This window comes from Diprion similis, chromosome 3 (genome assembly GCF_021155765.1).
Source record: "Diprion similis isolate iyDipSimi1 chromosome 3, iyDipSimi1.1, whole genome shotgun sequence".
Classification (NCBI taxonomy): Eukaryota; Metazoa; Arthropoda; class Insecta; order Hymenoptera; family Diprionidae; genus Diprion; species Diprion similis.
In genome coordinates this window covers 2,642,333-2,661,277 of record NC_060107.1, presented here as the reverse complement: position 1 = coordinate 2,661,277, position 18,945 = coordinate 2,642,333, and the positions used below count along the sequence as shown (strand labels likewise).

The window sequence follows — 18,945 nt, the reverse complement described above, 5'->3', positions numbered from 1 at the left end:
AGAGATGAATCTAAGATTTTTCTTTCTCGGCGTTTTCAGTCCTACGAAAAGCTTCAACTTACCGGATCGCATGTCGAAACGAGCGTTATGAGAAAAGCTCTACGCATCTGTCGACAAATTGCCGGTACAACTTAAATTTACAAGCCCAAAGCGATGTCGTAAACTCCGTTTTTTTTTTTTTTTTTCTTGCCCCGCAGTTTTTTCGCAAAGGTCGAATTCGACTCTTCGCAGTTTTTCCGAGGGCTGGACCCAGAGGCTGGGACTCTGCGTGCGCTCTCGATGCGCATCTGCGCAGCCAGCGCCGCGCCGGTCGGCCAGGTGAGGATTGCGAGCGCGGTTTAAAATCGATGGTCTCTCAGGTTGGCGCTCAGTCGGCGAGAGAGCTTCGCGCGCGTCGCTCGCCTTCCTTCCTTTCTTGCTTCCGGTTATTGCCGTAACCAAAATCGCGCCGTTTCGCATCTGGTGCTGCGAAAACAATCGAGAATAAGTAAAATCGCTGAACGTTCCGATGGCAGCAAATATTCTGGATAAATACCGCATGCAAAAAATGTCCCAAAATCGCGATATCGCCGGAGGCTAATGCCGGAAGTGACACGGCGACGACGATTATACCGGGGTTTTTTAGCATGGGAAAAAGCTCATCGAGCCTCGGTGAAGCTTTCGGATTTCACTCTCTGCAGAGCTTGCGAGATTCTTCGTCGAACATAAACCGTTTTGCTTCAACGTGTCGCGGTAAGAATTGTTGTTATGTGAATTTTTGTGAGTTGATGAGAGCTTTCGAAAGCTGGCAGACGATATTCTGACTCACCGAAAGCTCAGACGAAGACGACTCGAAGACAGCCTCAAACTCGGTGAGTACCTACGTGTAATATTGTAAAGACATTTTTCTACCCAAAAAAAAGCTCCGTGATCAAAGTTAAGGGTTGATTATCGAAACTCTTGGAATTGAAGCTTTCGGATTTTACTCTCTGCGGAGCTTGCGGGATTCTTCGTCGAACAATAACCGTTTGGCTTCAACGTGTCGCGGTGAGAACTGTTATTATGTGAATTTTTGTGCACTGCTGAGAGCTTTCAAGAGCTTGCAGACAATATTTTTACTTTTCGAAAGCTCAGACGAAGACGACTCGAAGTTAGCCTCAAATTCTGTGAGAACGTATAACAATGTAAAAATATTTTACTACCCAAAAAAAATTTTACCCTGTGGCCGCAAGCTCGGTGATCAAAGTTAAGGGTTGATTGTCGAATCTCTTGGATCCGTTAATTTGTTTCGTTCTATAGATGTGCGATGAATCGGGGGTGGAATCGACAAATTATCGAAGGGTGTAAGCTTGCAGGGGCGATAAATGAGGGGAGGGACCAGAAATGTGTGCGACGCGTGTTTTGCCTGGGCAGTGTTATCGGTTCCAGGCCCACCGATGTGAGCTTTCGCGACAAGGACGTCGACGACTTCTAAGCTCTCCACAGGTAGTCCTTTGTCGGGGGTTTTATATTCGCGTTTGGAAAGTGCGACCCACGCAGTCTGCAACCCCTCGCGAATTGGGTTACACAAAAGAATGGATACACGGAGCTTTATCTCGACGCGAAATAAGCTCGCTGCCTGTACGATCATCCAGGAACCTTAATACGGTACAATTCAATTCGCGTTCGTGAACGTCGTGCACGACTTGGAGTGGCAAATATCCCCGGAGCTTTTTTTTTCAACACAGAAAACTTTGCATCAGCAATGGTAACCAATTCACCCTCGGAGCTTTTTATTCATGGAGAAGTTTGTTATTCGCTATGTATGACGAAATTTAGTCTCGTATAACCTACACTTGCAGGATTACCATTTCACTTTGTGAAAAAAATCCCCACCTCCACTCCCCCGAGCTTTTGTCGTTGGAATAAACACGAATAACCGCAGGGTGCTTGCAAGCTCCAAACCCCGCGTCCCTGTTTCTTTCGCTGTTTATTTATTTCGGCAATATCATGGATTACTTTAAACAATCCTGCCGCAGAAAATACTTGAAAATATTCACGGAGAAAAATTAAAAAGTGGAAAGAAAGAATCGTTTTTCTCTTTGTGAAATCACCGTGCACGAGTTCATATAGTACACAGGTATGTATGTACTATACACGTATGCATCTGCTCTCAAGATTGCTCTCGCTGAACCCGTTTTTTTCCACGCTACAGAATATTCTTGTTGGGTCAAAAAAAAAAAAAAGCTTTGCCGAAACTTCTCGCCATTCAGAAAACCCGCCGAGATCGTCATTTTAACAAAAATTTCATTTTGAAAATTCATACCGCCTAAACTATCCATGATAGCGATAAACAGTATAGGACTTTTTTACACAAAATTGACTATACTTTACGAAAAAAAATAGTGACATTGAAAAATCTTTCAAAATAGAAACTTTGTATTTTCCAAAGTGTATCTCCTCTTACAATTTTCAATATTTTTGGCTGAAATTTGGTGTGCAGACACTGTTTACTGTTCCGAACAATCTGTCATTTCAGATTTTTGATATCTTGTTTCCGGTCGTATATACAAAATCAGCCAAGTTTAAATAATTTTTGACTCACCGTAAACTTTAGGCATGTTTTTTGGAAGGCAAAACAGAATTCAGGAAAAAATCGACAGCCGTCTGCGATCTATAGTTCTGGTAGCTACTTTAGTCGATGGACCCCCCCCCCCCCCCCTCCCCAGAACCCCCTAAAAGTGAAACGGAAGACATTAAACGTTGTTATTTAGACTCGACTAATTTTCTCTGTTTCTCACATTTTTCAAAAATGCTGCAAATAATATGGAATAATTAACCGGCCGTTGAAATAAAATCAGAGTCTAAATTGAAAAAGACTCGCCTATGTGTAAATGGGCCGTGCAATATCCACCCGTATGAGGTGAATACGGAATGCCCCATATTCCAGGTTTGCAATTACCGCGGTAGAGCGAAATTAAACATCGAGCTAACGACGAGCGGTGTGTATTAGTTGCCTGCCATAGAAGCTCGCGCTAATTTCCCCTCCCCTCCCCGTCCACCCTCCTGTTTTGAGTTTTTTCGTGAAAATAGGAAACGGAAAAAACCGCGCAGCATCAAAAAATTATGAAAGCTCCGAATTCTTTTTTCCTTTATTTCGTCCATGGTGAGTATGAGTATATTATACTACGGGCAGGCATCACTAGGGTGGTTTATTTTTTAACTTTATTTTTTTTTTTGTTTTCTGAGGTACCACTCGAAAAATTTGTGACCAATGCTGAAAGAGAAAAAACAAATTTCATTAAAGCTTGAGGAACTGGGAAAATATTTAAAGGTCGCTACCAATGTTTGTAATATTTTTCATTTATTTTTACGTCGACGCCTTACGGACTTGTGTGTAAATGGGGTGGTGGGGGAGAAAAAACGGGTTACCTACTTAAGGAAATACTTAGTTTTCGAGGACTCAAATACGCTGAATGTTTTTTTTTTTTTTTATTATTAATTGTAACCATAGAAAATAAAAATAATTTTCAGATGTGAGGGAAAAAAAAACAAAAAATTTGTTTTTGCGGGCAAAATGAAGTACAGTCGACTCTCGTTAATTCAAACCTGCGATAATTCGAACCTCTCTATAATTCAAAGTTATCACGAGTTCCCTAGAAAATCTCTTGATATTTCGAACCAAATCAATACATTTTGATGCACTCGGTAATTCGAACGAAAAAAACATTGTTAGGTAATAAAACCACGCGTTAATTCGAACTCATCGGCGTCAAACACTTGATAATTCGAAGTCGCAGAGAGAAAGAGACAGAAAGATTGTTTTTGTTATGATTAGTTCGACACACACTTCCGCACGAATTGGTTGTTCAGTTCATTCTCAGTTACTGTTATTCTTTCGTTGTTTGTATACAGATTAAAAGTTTGTGTTAGTTATGCGTCGTTAAAAGTATAAATGCTTGACGATTGCTGAAAAGAAGAATGTAATCGAAAAAGTAGAGGGAGGTGAGAAGAAAAGTGATGTTGCAAAAGAATTTAAGATTCCTCTGAGTACTCTCTCAACCATAATAAAGCACAAGGAGAAAATTCATGCTGCTCAAACTGCATTTCAGGCACTTTTTTTCTTGAAAAAAGTTATTGAGCAGTCTGAGCAGCAGCAATATGCTTTGAAACAAACAAATATAACGAAGTTCTTTCCAAATATTAATTAATTCCCATTATGAATATGTACACGTATCCGCTAAACTTTTGCCATTGTTTAAGAATAGCAGTTAATAAATAATAATTGATCAACACTCAATAATTCGAAGTTTTATTTATTTTCTCTCAAAAATCCCGAACCATTTCATATTTCGAACACTCGATAATTCGTAATATTTTAAGAGTCCCTCGACTTTCGAATTAACGAGAGTCGACTGTACCCCCAAAAGAGTAGAAAATAGAAATTCTGAAAATAAAATAAATTTGTTAAAATTAAATTTCCTTATATAAGTAATTTAAGTAAAAAAAACTTAACATTTCACATAATTATTGTATGCAAAGGTCGAAAAAATTTGTTTTTAATAATTTTTCAAAATTCAGAATAATGCTCAATAATGTTTATAGAAGTCATTAGTAGGGGTAGTTTGTTGTCGATTTGTGAACAATTAATTGGACCATGATAAATAAATAATCGAAAAAAAAAAAAAAAAAAAAGTAACGGTGTACACGTAAAAATAAACGAAAAATATCACAATATTCTGTAACGATCTCTAAATATTTTTTTCACTATTTGTACGAAATTTCTCGAGTGGTACTATAATAAAAAAAAGAACGAAATAAAAGGAACCACCTTAACGCGGGGCTTCATTCTATCCTGAACTGATTAATTGAATCCCTCCTCGAAGCGCGACTGCAGCCTTGCAGCAATGATGCAGTTTCCGGTGGCCAGGCGTCTGCATCATGTAAGAGGCCACATGACATGCCGTTTCCGCAAATCGCATCGACGGCTTACGTGCAGGGGTGAAAGGCTGAGTCATCGGGCAGGTATTAGCTCCGAGTTGTGTAGCAAATAAATCGATAGACGTTTGGAGAAGGAAAAGGAAGTAGAAGAGGAGTGGGATGAGGGAGGAAAGAGAAGATAACCTAGCGGGCGGTAAATTTCATTTAGAAAGTTCGTCCGGTCCTCGGATGACCCATGGGAGTGCTAGGAAATTGCGAATCTAAGCTGAGCAGCAGCGGCAGCAGCAGCTTCGGATTGGCTCAGTGTCGACGAATTAACGCCCAATCAAGCCTCGGTAAATTTAGATTCCTGTTTTATCGTCGACGAAACTGGCCTCGAGAATCGCGTGCTGCATTCGCTTCGGAAGCCGACCAACGACGACGTTGACAAAAATTACTCACCCGCAGTTATGCGAGGCCTTCTTCTTGCCGTTTAACCACCGATTAAATCAAGAGGGGTGGATAAGGGGTGCCGGATGTCACCGTGCCTCTGGATAATAATGGCCGCACCTACGTCAACCGCGTTGAAAAGATAAAGCTGGGACATAAAGGGAAACAGTCCTATATCGGGTGGTTAACGTGTCCCGGCATTATCTCGCTTCATTTCGAAAAACCGTTTTTCGAGAGTTCCAAGTTTCTTCTTCTTTTTCTTCATCCTACACGAAGCTCTTTCGTTGAAAAAAGTCCGTTTTTTTTTTTTTTCCTCAAAGGATTAAGAAAGGAGGATAATGAACGGCACGAATTTCATTTCCTCGAACGTCAACGTCGACGTTGTCAAAGAAGACAACTCGACGTTTACTGTGCTTCTTATTATGTTGACGCGTCGGTAAGGAAGGTCGCCTTCTTTATCATCCTTTCTCATACCCACCAATCAGCGTTACACACTTATAGACGGTGAAATAATCGCTTCTTCTCACCTGACAGACACGTCAGCCTTTCGCCCGAACTCGAGAAGCACACGACGTGTGGTATGAAACCACGTAAACGAGGAGGTGTAAGCGGCGTCAGAAACGCCTTTGTTGCTCGAGCCAAACTGGCTATTAGTGGAAATAGTCGAATCGATCGTGGCTCATCCACACCGTATATCCTGCACCAACTTCGGAGGCTCGGAAAAAAACTCTCTCGATTTACTAACACGGTGTATACATGTATATAGTATACATGGTATATACATATATATATAGAGCAGCCCAGGTCACTTCGATCTACGTACACTCCATGACCTTTCGGATTTGCCCCAAAAAATTTTATGCGATTCACCTCACTTTGAAAGAGAGTAGATTATTTTTTTTTTTTTTAGATTTTTTCGACACGGTTCGAATTTTCTACAATTTTTCAAAAAACCATCTTATTAATCGACACGATTTCAAAATCTGAAAAATCATGTGTCAGGTATGAAAATTTTCAAGCTTATAACTGGAGTGGAGAGATTTTTTCTTTTCACTGTTTTTAAGCTTTGACTGGTAAAAGAAAACGTTGAAAAAATTAGAAGCGAGAGTCGTTTTGTTATACACTATTGCTGAAATATTTTCATATGTCATTACGGGTTTTTGAAAATTTTTTAGATCCCACGGACCATTTTACGATTTGCAATTTTTTTTTTTTTTTTTTTTTTCCATGAGCAAAATGAAGAGGAAAAAAAATGTATTGCAAAAAATCTGGAAAAAAATTCTCAACGATCTGGTGAGTCGATCAAAACGACTGACGCTTTTAATTTTTTTAACGTTTTTTTAACAGAAAAAGCTTGAAAACAGTGAGAAGAAAAAATATCCTCACTCCGGTCTTAAGCTTAAAAATTTTGATATCTGAGACATGATTTTTCAAAATATTTGCAAATTTTCAAATTGTGTCGATCAATAACATGGTTTCGAAAATTTGTAAAAAATTCGAATCGTGTCGAAAAAATCTAAAAAAAAATACCAGTGCTTTACAGAAGAATATATTTCATCGGTACTTTTAATCGCTTTGATCAGTATCTTCTTACGTTTTTGTTGTTTTGTAAAATTATTTCTTCATTTTTCATAAAACCACAGTATCCCATTGCGGTTTGATTTTATTCGTTTTACAGTAATATAACTGGTAAAATTTTCGCGGTAAGTTTCTTGGAATAAACTGTGCCAGACTGCTTATTTCGATCGATATAGTCAGTACAAAACGTGAACTTTTTGTTTGTTTTCAAAAAAATTTGTGACTCGATCAAGTTGATAAATTTTCGAATTTAACTTTCATCGCATTCCGTTCAACCAAAACAAGCTCAAGCCATAATATTTCTGAAACCAAATTAAGTGGCCACATTTCCCAGTAAAAATTTTCCAACAAAGACAAAGTCTTACAAAATCATAGTACAATAACACTATACAAAATTCACCATATTCAAGCCTTAATCAAAGTGATACGTAAATATCCATACGCGTAGGGGAACAAAGGAATGCCGAGGGAAAAGTGAAACAAAAAAAATTAAACGGAAGTGGTGCAGAGTAAATATTAGGGATGTATTAGCGAACTCGGTGTACGAGGGGTACCTGCAGGGTGGACACCCCTTGGGCTGTTAGATGACTTGACGGGGTGCAGGAGAGACGCGAAGAGGGGTGAAAGTTGGTGTGGGACTTGAGGGGGGAGTAAAAATGAGGAGGGAGGGAGGCGTGACAGTGACGAATGAAAGCGGAGAAAGGCATTCCACCCCCGCCCCCGTTATGGTGGTACATAATTTACAACGCTCGACGATGCAGGCCGTTCGCTAAACTCCAACGGTTCTCCACTTCTCGCTTCCTCCTCTTCGTTCTCCGTTCTTATTCTCAGATCGCAGGCCGCTTATATATTCCATCACGTTTCTCGTCCCGGGAGAGGCGAGATAAAAATACCTAACAATCTTAATGTACCGATATATTTCTCCAAGAAATTGCGATACAGATCAACAAACGCGTCGCACGTCAACGAAGACTCGTATGTTTTTACAATTTTTTTTTGTGGTGATGTTGCTTTCAAGGTTTTCCTTGAAACTGTGCAAGCATTCATTAACAATAAGTATTAAACTAAAATATGTTTGAACTCGTTGTCAGTTTGTAATTAACTGAGGAAACGGAGATCTGACCTGACTTATAAGCCTCGACGATATTTCGCGTGGAAGCTTAACGACGAACAAGAGTTCTTTTTGCGCATCCTTCTCTGGCTCTTAATATATACTCGAGATGAGATTCGAGTTTTTACCGTCAAGTCGGAGAGACGGTTCCTTGTAATTAGACGGAATAAGAGGAGGCTCGTGCGGTCTCTTTCGGAAAGCTATCATCTCGCGAAACGGGCAAGAAGATAAACTCCTGGTTTTCCCCGCTGGTTTCCTTGACCCGGTTTCCGCGTCCTGGTGGGAGCTGGACCCGATTGTATTGTTATAGGTATCCGGTGATTTCAACGCCAGGAAGCCTGATCCTACGCGCATAAATATATGTAATATATGGATGGTCTGGACCGAGTTATGAATAAAGTCTGTGACCTTGGATCGTCGCCCTGCTCATGCAGACGGCGTCCATCATACTCCGAATCTTATCGCATCGCGAAAAGCGGTTTTCCTCCCACAAGGTGGAAAGGAAATGAAAAAGACGAGTAGGTAGGTGGTTGAAGATTGCGTGGCTGGCTCGTGCATGTGTCAAACCCCGTATCTCGAATCTCGAGCTTTTGGTCTGCAGGGCAGAAGAAGAAGAAGAAGAAGAAGAAGAAGTATCCCGTTTATACCGAAGCTGCAACACACTTTGCGCAAACGGGGCGCCGTTATCGCGACGGAAGTGAGCGAGCGCAGCCCCGTGGAAAGCGAGAAAGAGCAAGCCATCAGCCGAGAAGGGTTCTGTCCCATGTACCTGCGATAAGTCGAAACTGCGAGGGTAGCCGCGATAATGTGCGGAGGGAGTTCTGCTCTGCAACGGTTTGCAGAACAACTCGATCCTTCTCCACGTCCTCGTCGTCCTCGTCGTCGTCGTCGTTATTGTGCAATTTCGGAAGGAGAAGAAAACCGTGAGCAAAAATCCCGAGGCGATGCTCTCGGAATCAGTTGATTGATCGTCGTTGAACCGTGCAGCATGTAGATATTCGACCTCCGGATGACCTTTGGTCCATCTCGGCGGATGAACGGAGGCTAAAACGCGTTGAGCAGAGCAGCAAGGCGGTTTTTGGGTACAGATTCCTGCACCGACGTCTTACCGACATTTTTAGAGGGTTCTAGAATTGAGTAAGAGTGAGGATATTCCCTCGTCCTCGAACATTTTAGAAATGTCGGTAACATGTTGGTGCAGGAATCTGTATTCAGTACTCTTCTTGCTAGTCTACGCAGCTTCGTTACGAGAGAAGAATTAAGGGCGAGGAGCATATTATGCCCTTGGAGCAACTGTTGTTTTTACTCTCACTAAGCTTATGGACAGCTCGTACGATATCCTCTCGAAATCGTTTGATTGATCGTCGCTGAACCGTGCAGTATGTAAAACGCGTTGAGCAGAGCAGCAAAGCGGCTTCTGAATACAGATTCCTGCACCGACATCTTACCGACACTTCTAAAACATTCTAGAAATGAGTAAGAGCGAGGATATTTCCCGGGCCTCGAACATTTTCTAAATGTCGGTAATGTGTCGGTGCAGGAATCTGTATCCAGTACTACTATCCTTGCTAATCTATGGCAGTGTCGTAACGAGAGAAGAATTAAGATTAAGGAACGTATTACGCCCTCGGAGAAACTGTTGTTTTTACTATCACTAGGCTTATGGACACCTCGTATGATATTCGATTCGGGCAAAACGCGTGCGCGTGTCTCGGATGCGAAAAGGGTCTGCGAAACTGGATTCAGTGGATTTTTTTTACCGGCTGGTTTCACCCTGTACCGTAAATTAGGAGGAGAGAAGAGGAGAGTAGAAGCTTGTTTACCCTGCATTGATCGGCAGCTGCAGTTACGACGCCTGATTTGCACCATGTTTTGGAATTCGCACATGGACGAATTAACACGAATTGCCGTACAGCTAGCTACTCTGTGATACTCGCGCATAATTAGCAAAGTTTGGAACTGAAACCGCCATGACTAAACTACAGCTTCCTTCGCTTCGGTAGATTATTGGTATACCTATAATGAAGGTATTCGCGGAATCCATCCTCCGGGATGAAACTGAGCTTATCTCTTTGGTGACACTCTGCTTCTTTTTTTACAGGTTCACATGAGACCAAGTCATAGGAGACAATTCATCGGGCAGGATGAAGGCCACGCTTATTCTTCAGCTGATATGGATTGGCGAACACGTCGCGTCATCCACGATGGGTGAGTAAAGAAAGAAAAAAATTTCCATATTTTGGTTGATCTATAAATGGATCTGGAGATCAAATCTGACTCTTTTCACTCCCTTACATTCTTCGTCTTCTTCTTTTTCTCCGTGTTTTATGTCTGAGCTGGATATTTGAAGAAGTATACATATAGTAAAACGATGAACAGCATCGGGTTTTTCCATGTTGGTCATACACGCATGAGAAGAAAACCGATATAAGCTGCGGCTGGACGCGAAAGAGGGATTCATCCCCTTCATGGTCTACGCGATGTCGAGGATGATGTCGCGCGTGTTTATCCAGCTCCTTTCGACGTCCGGTTCTTTTTATCCCTTCTCCTTTATATCACGTCCACTTGCTTTTCTCGATCCTTTGTTTTTGCTTCCTGTTATATCTCAGTCCAATGGTATAACAAATAATGCTCACGTGTCTTTGTTCACCTCGGCAGGCTTTAGCCAAGATTCTCTCTCTTGCCTGGAAATCGCACTTTTTAATGTGTGGTAATATAAATTGTGTGGATTAAACAAAAAAGGAAATAATTGAAATGCACTTAGCAGCTGTTATGTTAAACTATATATGGGAATGAGACTTAGTTTTCTCCGGACTCTCTGCTTCGCTCAATCGCTGTTGGCGTTCCCGTTCCAATCGTAATTGAACGGATCACCCAAATGGCGAAAGTAGAATCCCATTAATAATGGACGGCTGAGCCCTGCGACGAACCGAACGAACCATTTCCCCAAATCGATACCAAGATTTCTACCCGCGTATCTCTCTCTCTCTCTCTCTCTCTCTCTCTCTCTCTCTTTCTCTGTGGATGTGTATCCTGCCTGCAAATCCTCGCACTAGGTGCTAAAGCTCAATAAATGGTTAATAGGTCACGCATCTCGTTCTCCATGATTTGCCAAATATCGATGAAAGAGAAAAAGCGATTCTCAGCTTTAAAGACGCTTCTTTTTTTGACAATGGTTTGAATTTCAAACAACTAATATATAATGTATAGTATATAGTGTTTCTGGAACCTTTGGCTACATGCAGACTATTTTTTCTTTCGAAACTTTTTTCCAAATTTTTAATCGCCACGTCAACTGGAATGACTTAAGAGTATCGTTCCTGCAGAAGCCTTTGATGACAACGACGACGACGATGATGATAATTCTGTTTTTTTTTTTTAACTTTAAAAACCATCCCCTCCCCAACTTGAAACGTTGATGAAATGCAAGCATGTATTCATGAAAGAAGGGGATCAAATCAGCCCTGCAACGACGCAAAACAGCGTCATCAACACCTGCACGAAGAGGTGAAGGAACAGCAGCGTCGTTGCCTGCAACTCGTTGAAGGGCTAAACGGAAGAGCTTGCGGCAGTAGTTGGAGGAAGAAAGTGTGTGGGGGGGGGGGGGGGGGTGAAGGTTCCCTCGTTACGGTAAATGGCAGATTCTCTCGGCGAGTAAACAGTTGTACACAAAGGAAGATGGAAAGGGCATGGTTGGCTGAGAGACTCGAGACGCTTCAAGGGTGTTCCAACCCGTCAGCGACCTCTGCGATCTCCGGGACGTCGCGACGTCGCATCCCGTTATACAGCTCCTCTATTAGATATTAGATATTAGATATTAGATATAGATATAGGCTGAGCCTAAGGATCTCAAGTCATTGGCTTTCATCGATCAAACTGGTGTTTTTCTTATGTACAACATTCATTCTCCGCCGCTTTGATTCGTTTGGATTCACATCGTCCCAAGGAAGCCTGAACTTGCGAACGAGATGAAAAAGAATTAAAGTTCACCTTATAACATAACAAAAAAACTGAATCCATAAAAGTTACACGATGTGCTGCTGCTCTTTTCATTTTTCATCGAACGATACCGTTGAGGTGGTCTAGAGGTCTAAATTTTAGGCATTTTTCTAAATGGGATAAAAAAGAAATGAAAAACATTTTTACCGTGCATCTTTTTAGAAGACCTTTATTGTTGTTTTTTTCCTTTTTTTTTTTGACCAGTTTTCTTGTGCCTCTGTTTTTTTTTTACCATTACGATTTTTTTTTTAAATAATAACACATTTTTTTTTTTTGGTTTAATCCACAATCGCGCGTCACAAAAATAACTGTAACTCCGAAAATAATTTGAATTTCCAAAAATCCTCTCAGAGGTTTATGCCTAAAGGTCTAAACTTTGAAAATATGGAAGAAAAAAAACGATTTTTACAAATTTCTAGACCAGAATACACACTGAAGAGGTGTCACCTCGTGTGACGGCCAGTTTTTGAAGGATTTCTTTTTTTTTTTGCTAACCAATAAAAAGATAGAACTTTCAACTTTTTATTGTATATTTATTAACATTTCAGTAGTGTGTAAAAAAAATTTTAGTCATAAATCTCCGTAACAAAATGAATTGTACCACCTCGAAGACACCCATCTTGAAAAAAAGGTTGTTGAGTGTCTTCACGATATCTCAAAAACGGTTTTACCGATTGCTTTACAATTTCAATGGGAAATTTTCACATGCATAGTCGTAGGATGAACTACGATCATTTGAGAATTCCGAGCGTTTCTATTTTTTTTTTTAAGCAAAATTATCTAAAAAAGTCATGAAATTTTATGATTAATTTTTTTCGATAACTTTGTTTAAAAAAAAAAAATGGAATCGCTCGGAATTTTCAAATGATTGTAGTTCATCCTACGACTATGCATGTGCAAATTTCCCATCAAAATTGCAAAACAATCGGTGAAACCGTTTTTGAGATATCGTGGAAATACTAAACAACCGTTTTTTCAAGATGGCTGTTTGTGGGATGGTACAACTCATTTTGTTACGAATATTTACACCTAAAAATTTTTTCACACACTATTGAAATCTTCATAAATATGTAAGAAAAGGTTCAAAGTTCTATCTTTTTATTGGTCGTCAAAAGAAGAAAAAAAAAAAAAAAAAAAAAAACCAGAGAAAATAATCAACCAAAAATTAAGATGAACGAAAAAAACGTTCGAATCGTGAGGTTAAACAATCTCGATAAGAAAGGTTTTTACAAGGTGCCAGATTTCTACACGCAACGTATTATATTAACAGCGCCTAATAGCACCCCTTAAATTTTCTCGGAAAATAACAACCAACCCTCCATATATTTCTCGGTTTTTTTCACCCGATGCTCTTTCTCGACTCAATGCAGTCTAGACTTTTGACTCTTTGAGTCTAGACCTGGGAGCGTGAGATTATGCCTTTGGGGTAAACACCTGTTCCCACAACAACGCATGCCGGGTGCGATCGTTAAATTATTGGAATTACATGCCCCGAAACGATCGGCAACGCATCCATGCATTCTCAGAGAACAATATTAGCACTGCAGGCTTAGCCTCTTGCTGAGCTTTTGCTTCGGTTCACTAATACGAAGTGCGATCATGCCGAAATAGATTTCGCAATTTAGACACTATATGTATACTGCAACGATGTATCTGTGTGTGTACTAGACGGGTGAACAGACGCAGACAATTTAATTAAACAGACTGTACCTGCGTGATTGAACAACTGCAGATCGTTGAACAACTTGACTAATTTATACCGATGTTATGTAAGTTTATTTCTCATTCATTATTTTAGGGATTAAACAAAATCTTTTTTGAGGCATGGGCATTGAAAAGTTAACTTTTTGTCGCAGTTTTCGTTCCGTAAAGTGACGCTTTATACGGCAGCGAACAAAGTTGCGGAATAAAGTCTTTATTCCGCAGTTTTTATGCGCAGTTCGAAGTGCGCATCCCAAACTGCCGAATAAAGTAGCTTCGTCGAACAGATCGCGACATAACCTCACTCTTCGTTTTGCTTTTCAATGCCCATTCCGTAAAAAATATTGTATGTGGCATGCCCGTAAACCGTTTTTTGACTCGGATAATTTCAGTACTCGCTTCCGGATCGCTTTCGGCTCGCCTTCAGCTCGTCCTGAAATCTTTATCCTTGTCAAAAAAACAGGCGGTTTACGGGCATGCTACATAAATAGCTATTTTAACCAAAATCTTAATTACATATAGTCTTAAGGAGGCACAGCTGAGTAAAATATTTTAGAAAATCGACTTTCTTTTTATTCCCGTTTATGAAAGTTTAGAGTATGAAGAATATTGTGTGTAAATTGCATCATGAAATCCAAAGAATTCTACAAATTGCGACCGATTCAACGAACTTTAAACTCGATTATCTCGAAACTGCGTTTCCGAGTTATCGCCTAGGATACCTCGAAAACGACACGACCAATTTTTACCAAATTTGGACACAATGTTTTTGTACATTTTGCCTTATTCATTGCGTCTAGATTTTTTAAATTCAATTATTTATTTTTCTATGATCCAAAAAAAGGTTTTGAACTTAGGCGGGAAAGCGAACGTTATAGTCGAAACGTTGACTGTTTCCTCAATAAGAAAAAAAAATAAAAAATCCTTAGCAACAAACGGCTCGATATTATATTTCGATATAACGAATGGTTTTTTTTTTTTTTTTTTTTTTGAGAAAAATTTTCAAACTTCGCCTACTTTTCTAGCCATCTACTCGGATGTGATTTTTTTTTTTTTTGATTTCGTTGAACCTGCAACGTTTTAACAAAAAAAAAACACGAATATACGTTGTAATTAAATTCAATAATCAAGCATGTGAACTCATGCACGTGAGAATTATACATGGTAGGTATAAATATATCAAACGTGACGCTAATCCAAAAATTAACGATTCGTCGCGTATCTACAATAGTAAAGAATTATAATCGTACAGTATTATTTTGACTACCGACTGAGTGGGATATCTGAACACCATAATCAAGCACGCGTGTTAACACGCGAGGTGCGTTTTTTATCAATAACATTATCTGATCGTGCGTACCTACGATTTCATGTCAAATATAACGCGTATAATTTCGCATTTCCTATTCCACATTATGATTCGATAATTTGAGAAATTTTCATCGATCTGAGAATCGATAATTGAGGAGATCGAGCATGATCAATACCCCGAGATCATTGCTTATATACATTCGTCGAATAGAATTTCTCGCAAATTACGTTTTTCGCGAATTTCAACGACCGAGAGAGACTTTCCAGAATCTCAGCAATCATTTCCAACTTTTTTTACTCTTCTTTCCACTCCCTGCTTTTTCGCCCAACAAATGTATTCGGCTTTACTCTAGATAATGTTAAATTCACCCTCACGAACAGGTAGGAGAGGAATATTATATATGTATATAATATTATACCATATATATATATATAATAATATATATATATACCTACCGACTTGACGTTCATTTGTAAAAGCGAAAAGTTTCCTCTCGCCAAAATCCCCGGGACGTGTAAAATCGTAAACACGAAAAGAACCTTTACAGGGAGTAAAACGAACACCGTGTGCCAAACTTTGGCTTTTGGGCGATATGAATAATTGATGATATCTGTATGTATGTTGAGACCAAGTTCGGCAAATATTTGTCACAATAATCTACTTGTCTTGTAACGTTCTAAAACAAAGTTGTTTTATACTTTGCCTTATCACCGAACTATCCATATATATATATAATATCAATTATCTTTTCTTTTGTTTATATTAACGTCCATATCAAATACATTATTGCTGTGAATATTTCGTTTTATTTTTTCTTTTTCTTTTCTTTCTTTGTTGTTGTTTCATTATTCATATCAGATACAATCAAGCCAGTTTCCATCGAAATAAAAATGTACAATATATGAGCCACAGCTGTTCGAGTTACAATCGATATAAAAACTTTCTCCACCCTTTTGTGCGCTTATTTTAATTCATATTTCGCGCTCTCCGACTCCACGTGTCAATTTATCACAGACTCGTTACAATCCTCGATTCGCTTTTTTCAGCTTATAGTATGAAGTGTATAGACGGAACGATACCTGGAAATAAATGATAAAAAATGCAGTAGAGAACTCAGCCAGGGTAGAAACAGCTCGATGCGTACGTGTCTGATCGGTGGGCACGAATTCGAACGTGCTGCACGGTATTTCCGCTAACGAGACAGGTCATCCATTATTTTACCCTCCCACCCCCTCGCACCCTTCCGGTACGGTACGAAAAAAGGTGAAATATATAGATAAACAAGAACAAAAACAAAAAAAAAAAAATAATAACGAAAAAAAAAAAAAAAAAAAACAGATCTACACCCCGATCACGCCAATCTGTATATCATATATCAGTTTATCACTCTAATCGCGATGTGCGTAATACAAGTCGGTACATATTTTCGGACAGACGGCTGTCGCAGTCGATTTTTCGTTCTTTCGTTTTTCATTTCTCTGTGTATAACACATATATATATATATACTATATCTAGATGTGGGTGGAAAGATATATATGTAAATCGGCGACGGGCACGTCGATCCCTCGGTTCTAAACAACACTTTTTTTTTTTTAACCCTTGTCTTGGCAGGGGGTTGAAAATCGCGTGTCTCCAGTTACCTTTCAAGGGACCAAAAATGAACGGCATAACATGTCGTCTGTCGACTTATGTCATGGCTTGTAAAGGCTTTAAGATCATATTTCATCGTGAATATGATTTATTGTTATTATATACACGAGGATTTATAATGCAAGTATTATAGATACCTGCAGGATTTGTAGAAAAAAGGTTTTATGCTTTTGCCAAGAATGCCTGCTAGATCGAAAAATTTCAGGGAATATCGGGTCTTCGAATGGCCATTGGCCAAAACCACGAAATTGCCGGTTTTTCTACGAAAGAAATAACAATTTTATCTAATTCGAATTCGTGATTAACGATTTTAAAGTCATAGTACATGAAAATATGACGATTCTTTTTATTTTGAACCAATATATTGGTTTTGCGATTACAAATTTTGAAAGTCTGACGTCGGATTCGTTTTCGGCGACCCAAAAAACCTCCGCCCATCAATTTCTACCACGATTGGACTAGTTTTAGATTTTTTCCACCATGTTGGATCGCCATTTTGGATTTCGTAATCTGACATCAGATTCGCGAGTGCCAATTTTCATCAAAATCCAAATATTTTTCGTTTTTTGTTTTTCAGCTCATCGTATACGCCAAATTTAAATTTTGCAAATCTGACCTTAGATTTGTGATTAGCGGTCCAAAATAATTTTCATTTAGAAGAAGTGCAATTCGTTTAGATTTTCTAGTATCGTGATGTGATTTTTTTTACAGATAGTAACACTAATGTTCACTAAAACCTCCTGATTACAGATTTAAAAAAAATATTATTACTCTTGTAAAAAAATATATACCCAAGAAAAAAAAATTTCCTATTATATTTTTTTCAAATTTGAAAAGAAATTCGGCAATTGTTATCGAATTATTTTAATATGATTTCGGGGTTTGTGGTGACAAAAATTCTTCAGCGATTCTCTAAGCTTCAAAACGTGACGATCTAACGATAACTCGACTTTTAATTTTCGGTGTGATTTATCAATAACTCTCTAATTTTTTTCTGAAAACAGATAAACGTGAATTTGAAAAAACACAGCTCAGCGAGTGATCCTCGGGTTAGTTAATAACAATCTATTCCTGGATCCCGAAGCGACGAACCGCGCGTTTCCACCCTGTGCATGCGTGACTCGGGCTGCTGGTGCATAATGCAGCATTATTCTCGCCTGGTCGATGCCACCCCTGCAAACCTCTGCCAAGCACAATGCACCCCTTGGAAGAGGCTGCCGACAGCCTTCCGCTCGGCTTGCAATGCGTTTCTCGCTGCACTTGCCTGACTCGAATTATACAGCTGCTGCAGCCCATATAGACTCAAAAAGCGAATTATTCTCACCATCGTCGAGGGTGTTCAGATCGATTAACTTTCAGACTTTCAGAATCGAGTGTATACAGGATGAAAAATTTGTGTAATAATAATAATAAAAAAATAAAAATATATATATATATATATATATATATATATATAGGAGAAAAATTCATTTAAATTATGAAAAAAGTACTTCCTCAAAAAAATTATTAAAATGATCGAATGGAATCGTTGAAAATATTTTTAATAGAGATAAAACGGGCGAATAATATCGCCCGGAAATGCTGTTAAACTCGCGAGCTGTAATATCCTCGTCGATTCAATTACCGGATACAAAATGTTTGAACGACCGCCGTGTACTTCAACACCCGGTGCACCAACTTCCGAACTTAAACTCTCGTAGCTGCACGGCTCGATATAAAGAAGATATAGAGAATATAAATTCTCAGCGTGTGCAACGTCCCTCGATTTTCCAAAGTTGAGTTACGACGAGGTTGGAATTTTTCAACTTTCATGCTCAAGTGTCACCGCAACCCCGATCATCCGAACAGAGAATCGATATCGGATATGCGATATTGTCCTGCACACCAATCGCTATACTCTGATCTTCCTCAAATTGAAGATGAGAATTTAAAATCGCCGTATAAGTGGATTTTTTTTTTTTTTTTTTTTTTTTGAATTTTTTTAGTTTTCGTTCAAAAGCTCTTTTAAGGGATGAAGGGGGACCCCTTAATCGTCCGTGGGTAACGTTGGTCTTTAAGGGTTTTTTGTACCTTTCTATATTAAAAACCAGAGGAAAAAAAAAAAAAATAAGTATCCCTCTTTTTTTAAACGAAATTGTAAGTAGCGAAATAAACTATTTTTAACCAATCTATACATCCAAGATAGTACTAGTAAATTTTTTCACATATTTGAAATCACAATCCTGTTGAAAAAATATCATAGACCCACCTTACCGACGGAGGGTT

General features: G+C 39.1%; 1 protein-coding gene across 2 annotated transcripts in view; it reads left to right on the top strand.

The window, feature by feature from the left end:
* The first annotated feature begins 424 nt into the window (after positions 1 to 424).
* The window catches only part of LOC124404384 (discoidin domain-containing receptor 2-like), a 41,879-nt gene continuing 23,358 nt past the window's right edge, over positions 425 to 18,945 (top strand). For both annotated transcript variants that reach the window (XM_046878469.1, XM_046878468.1), the window contains exons 1-2: positions 425 to 851; positions 10,119 to 10,225. In XM_046878469.1, the coding sequence (XP_046734425.1) occupies positions 10,125 to 10,225 (101 nt within the window). In that variant the 5' untranslated portion in view covers positions 425 to 851; positions 10,119 to 10,124. The remainder of the gene's footprint in view (positions 852 to 10,118; positions 10,226 to 18,945) is intronic.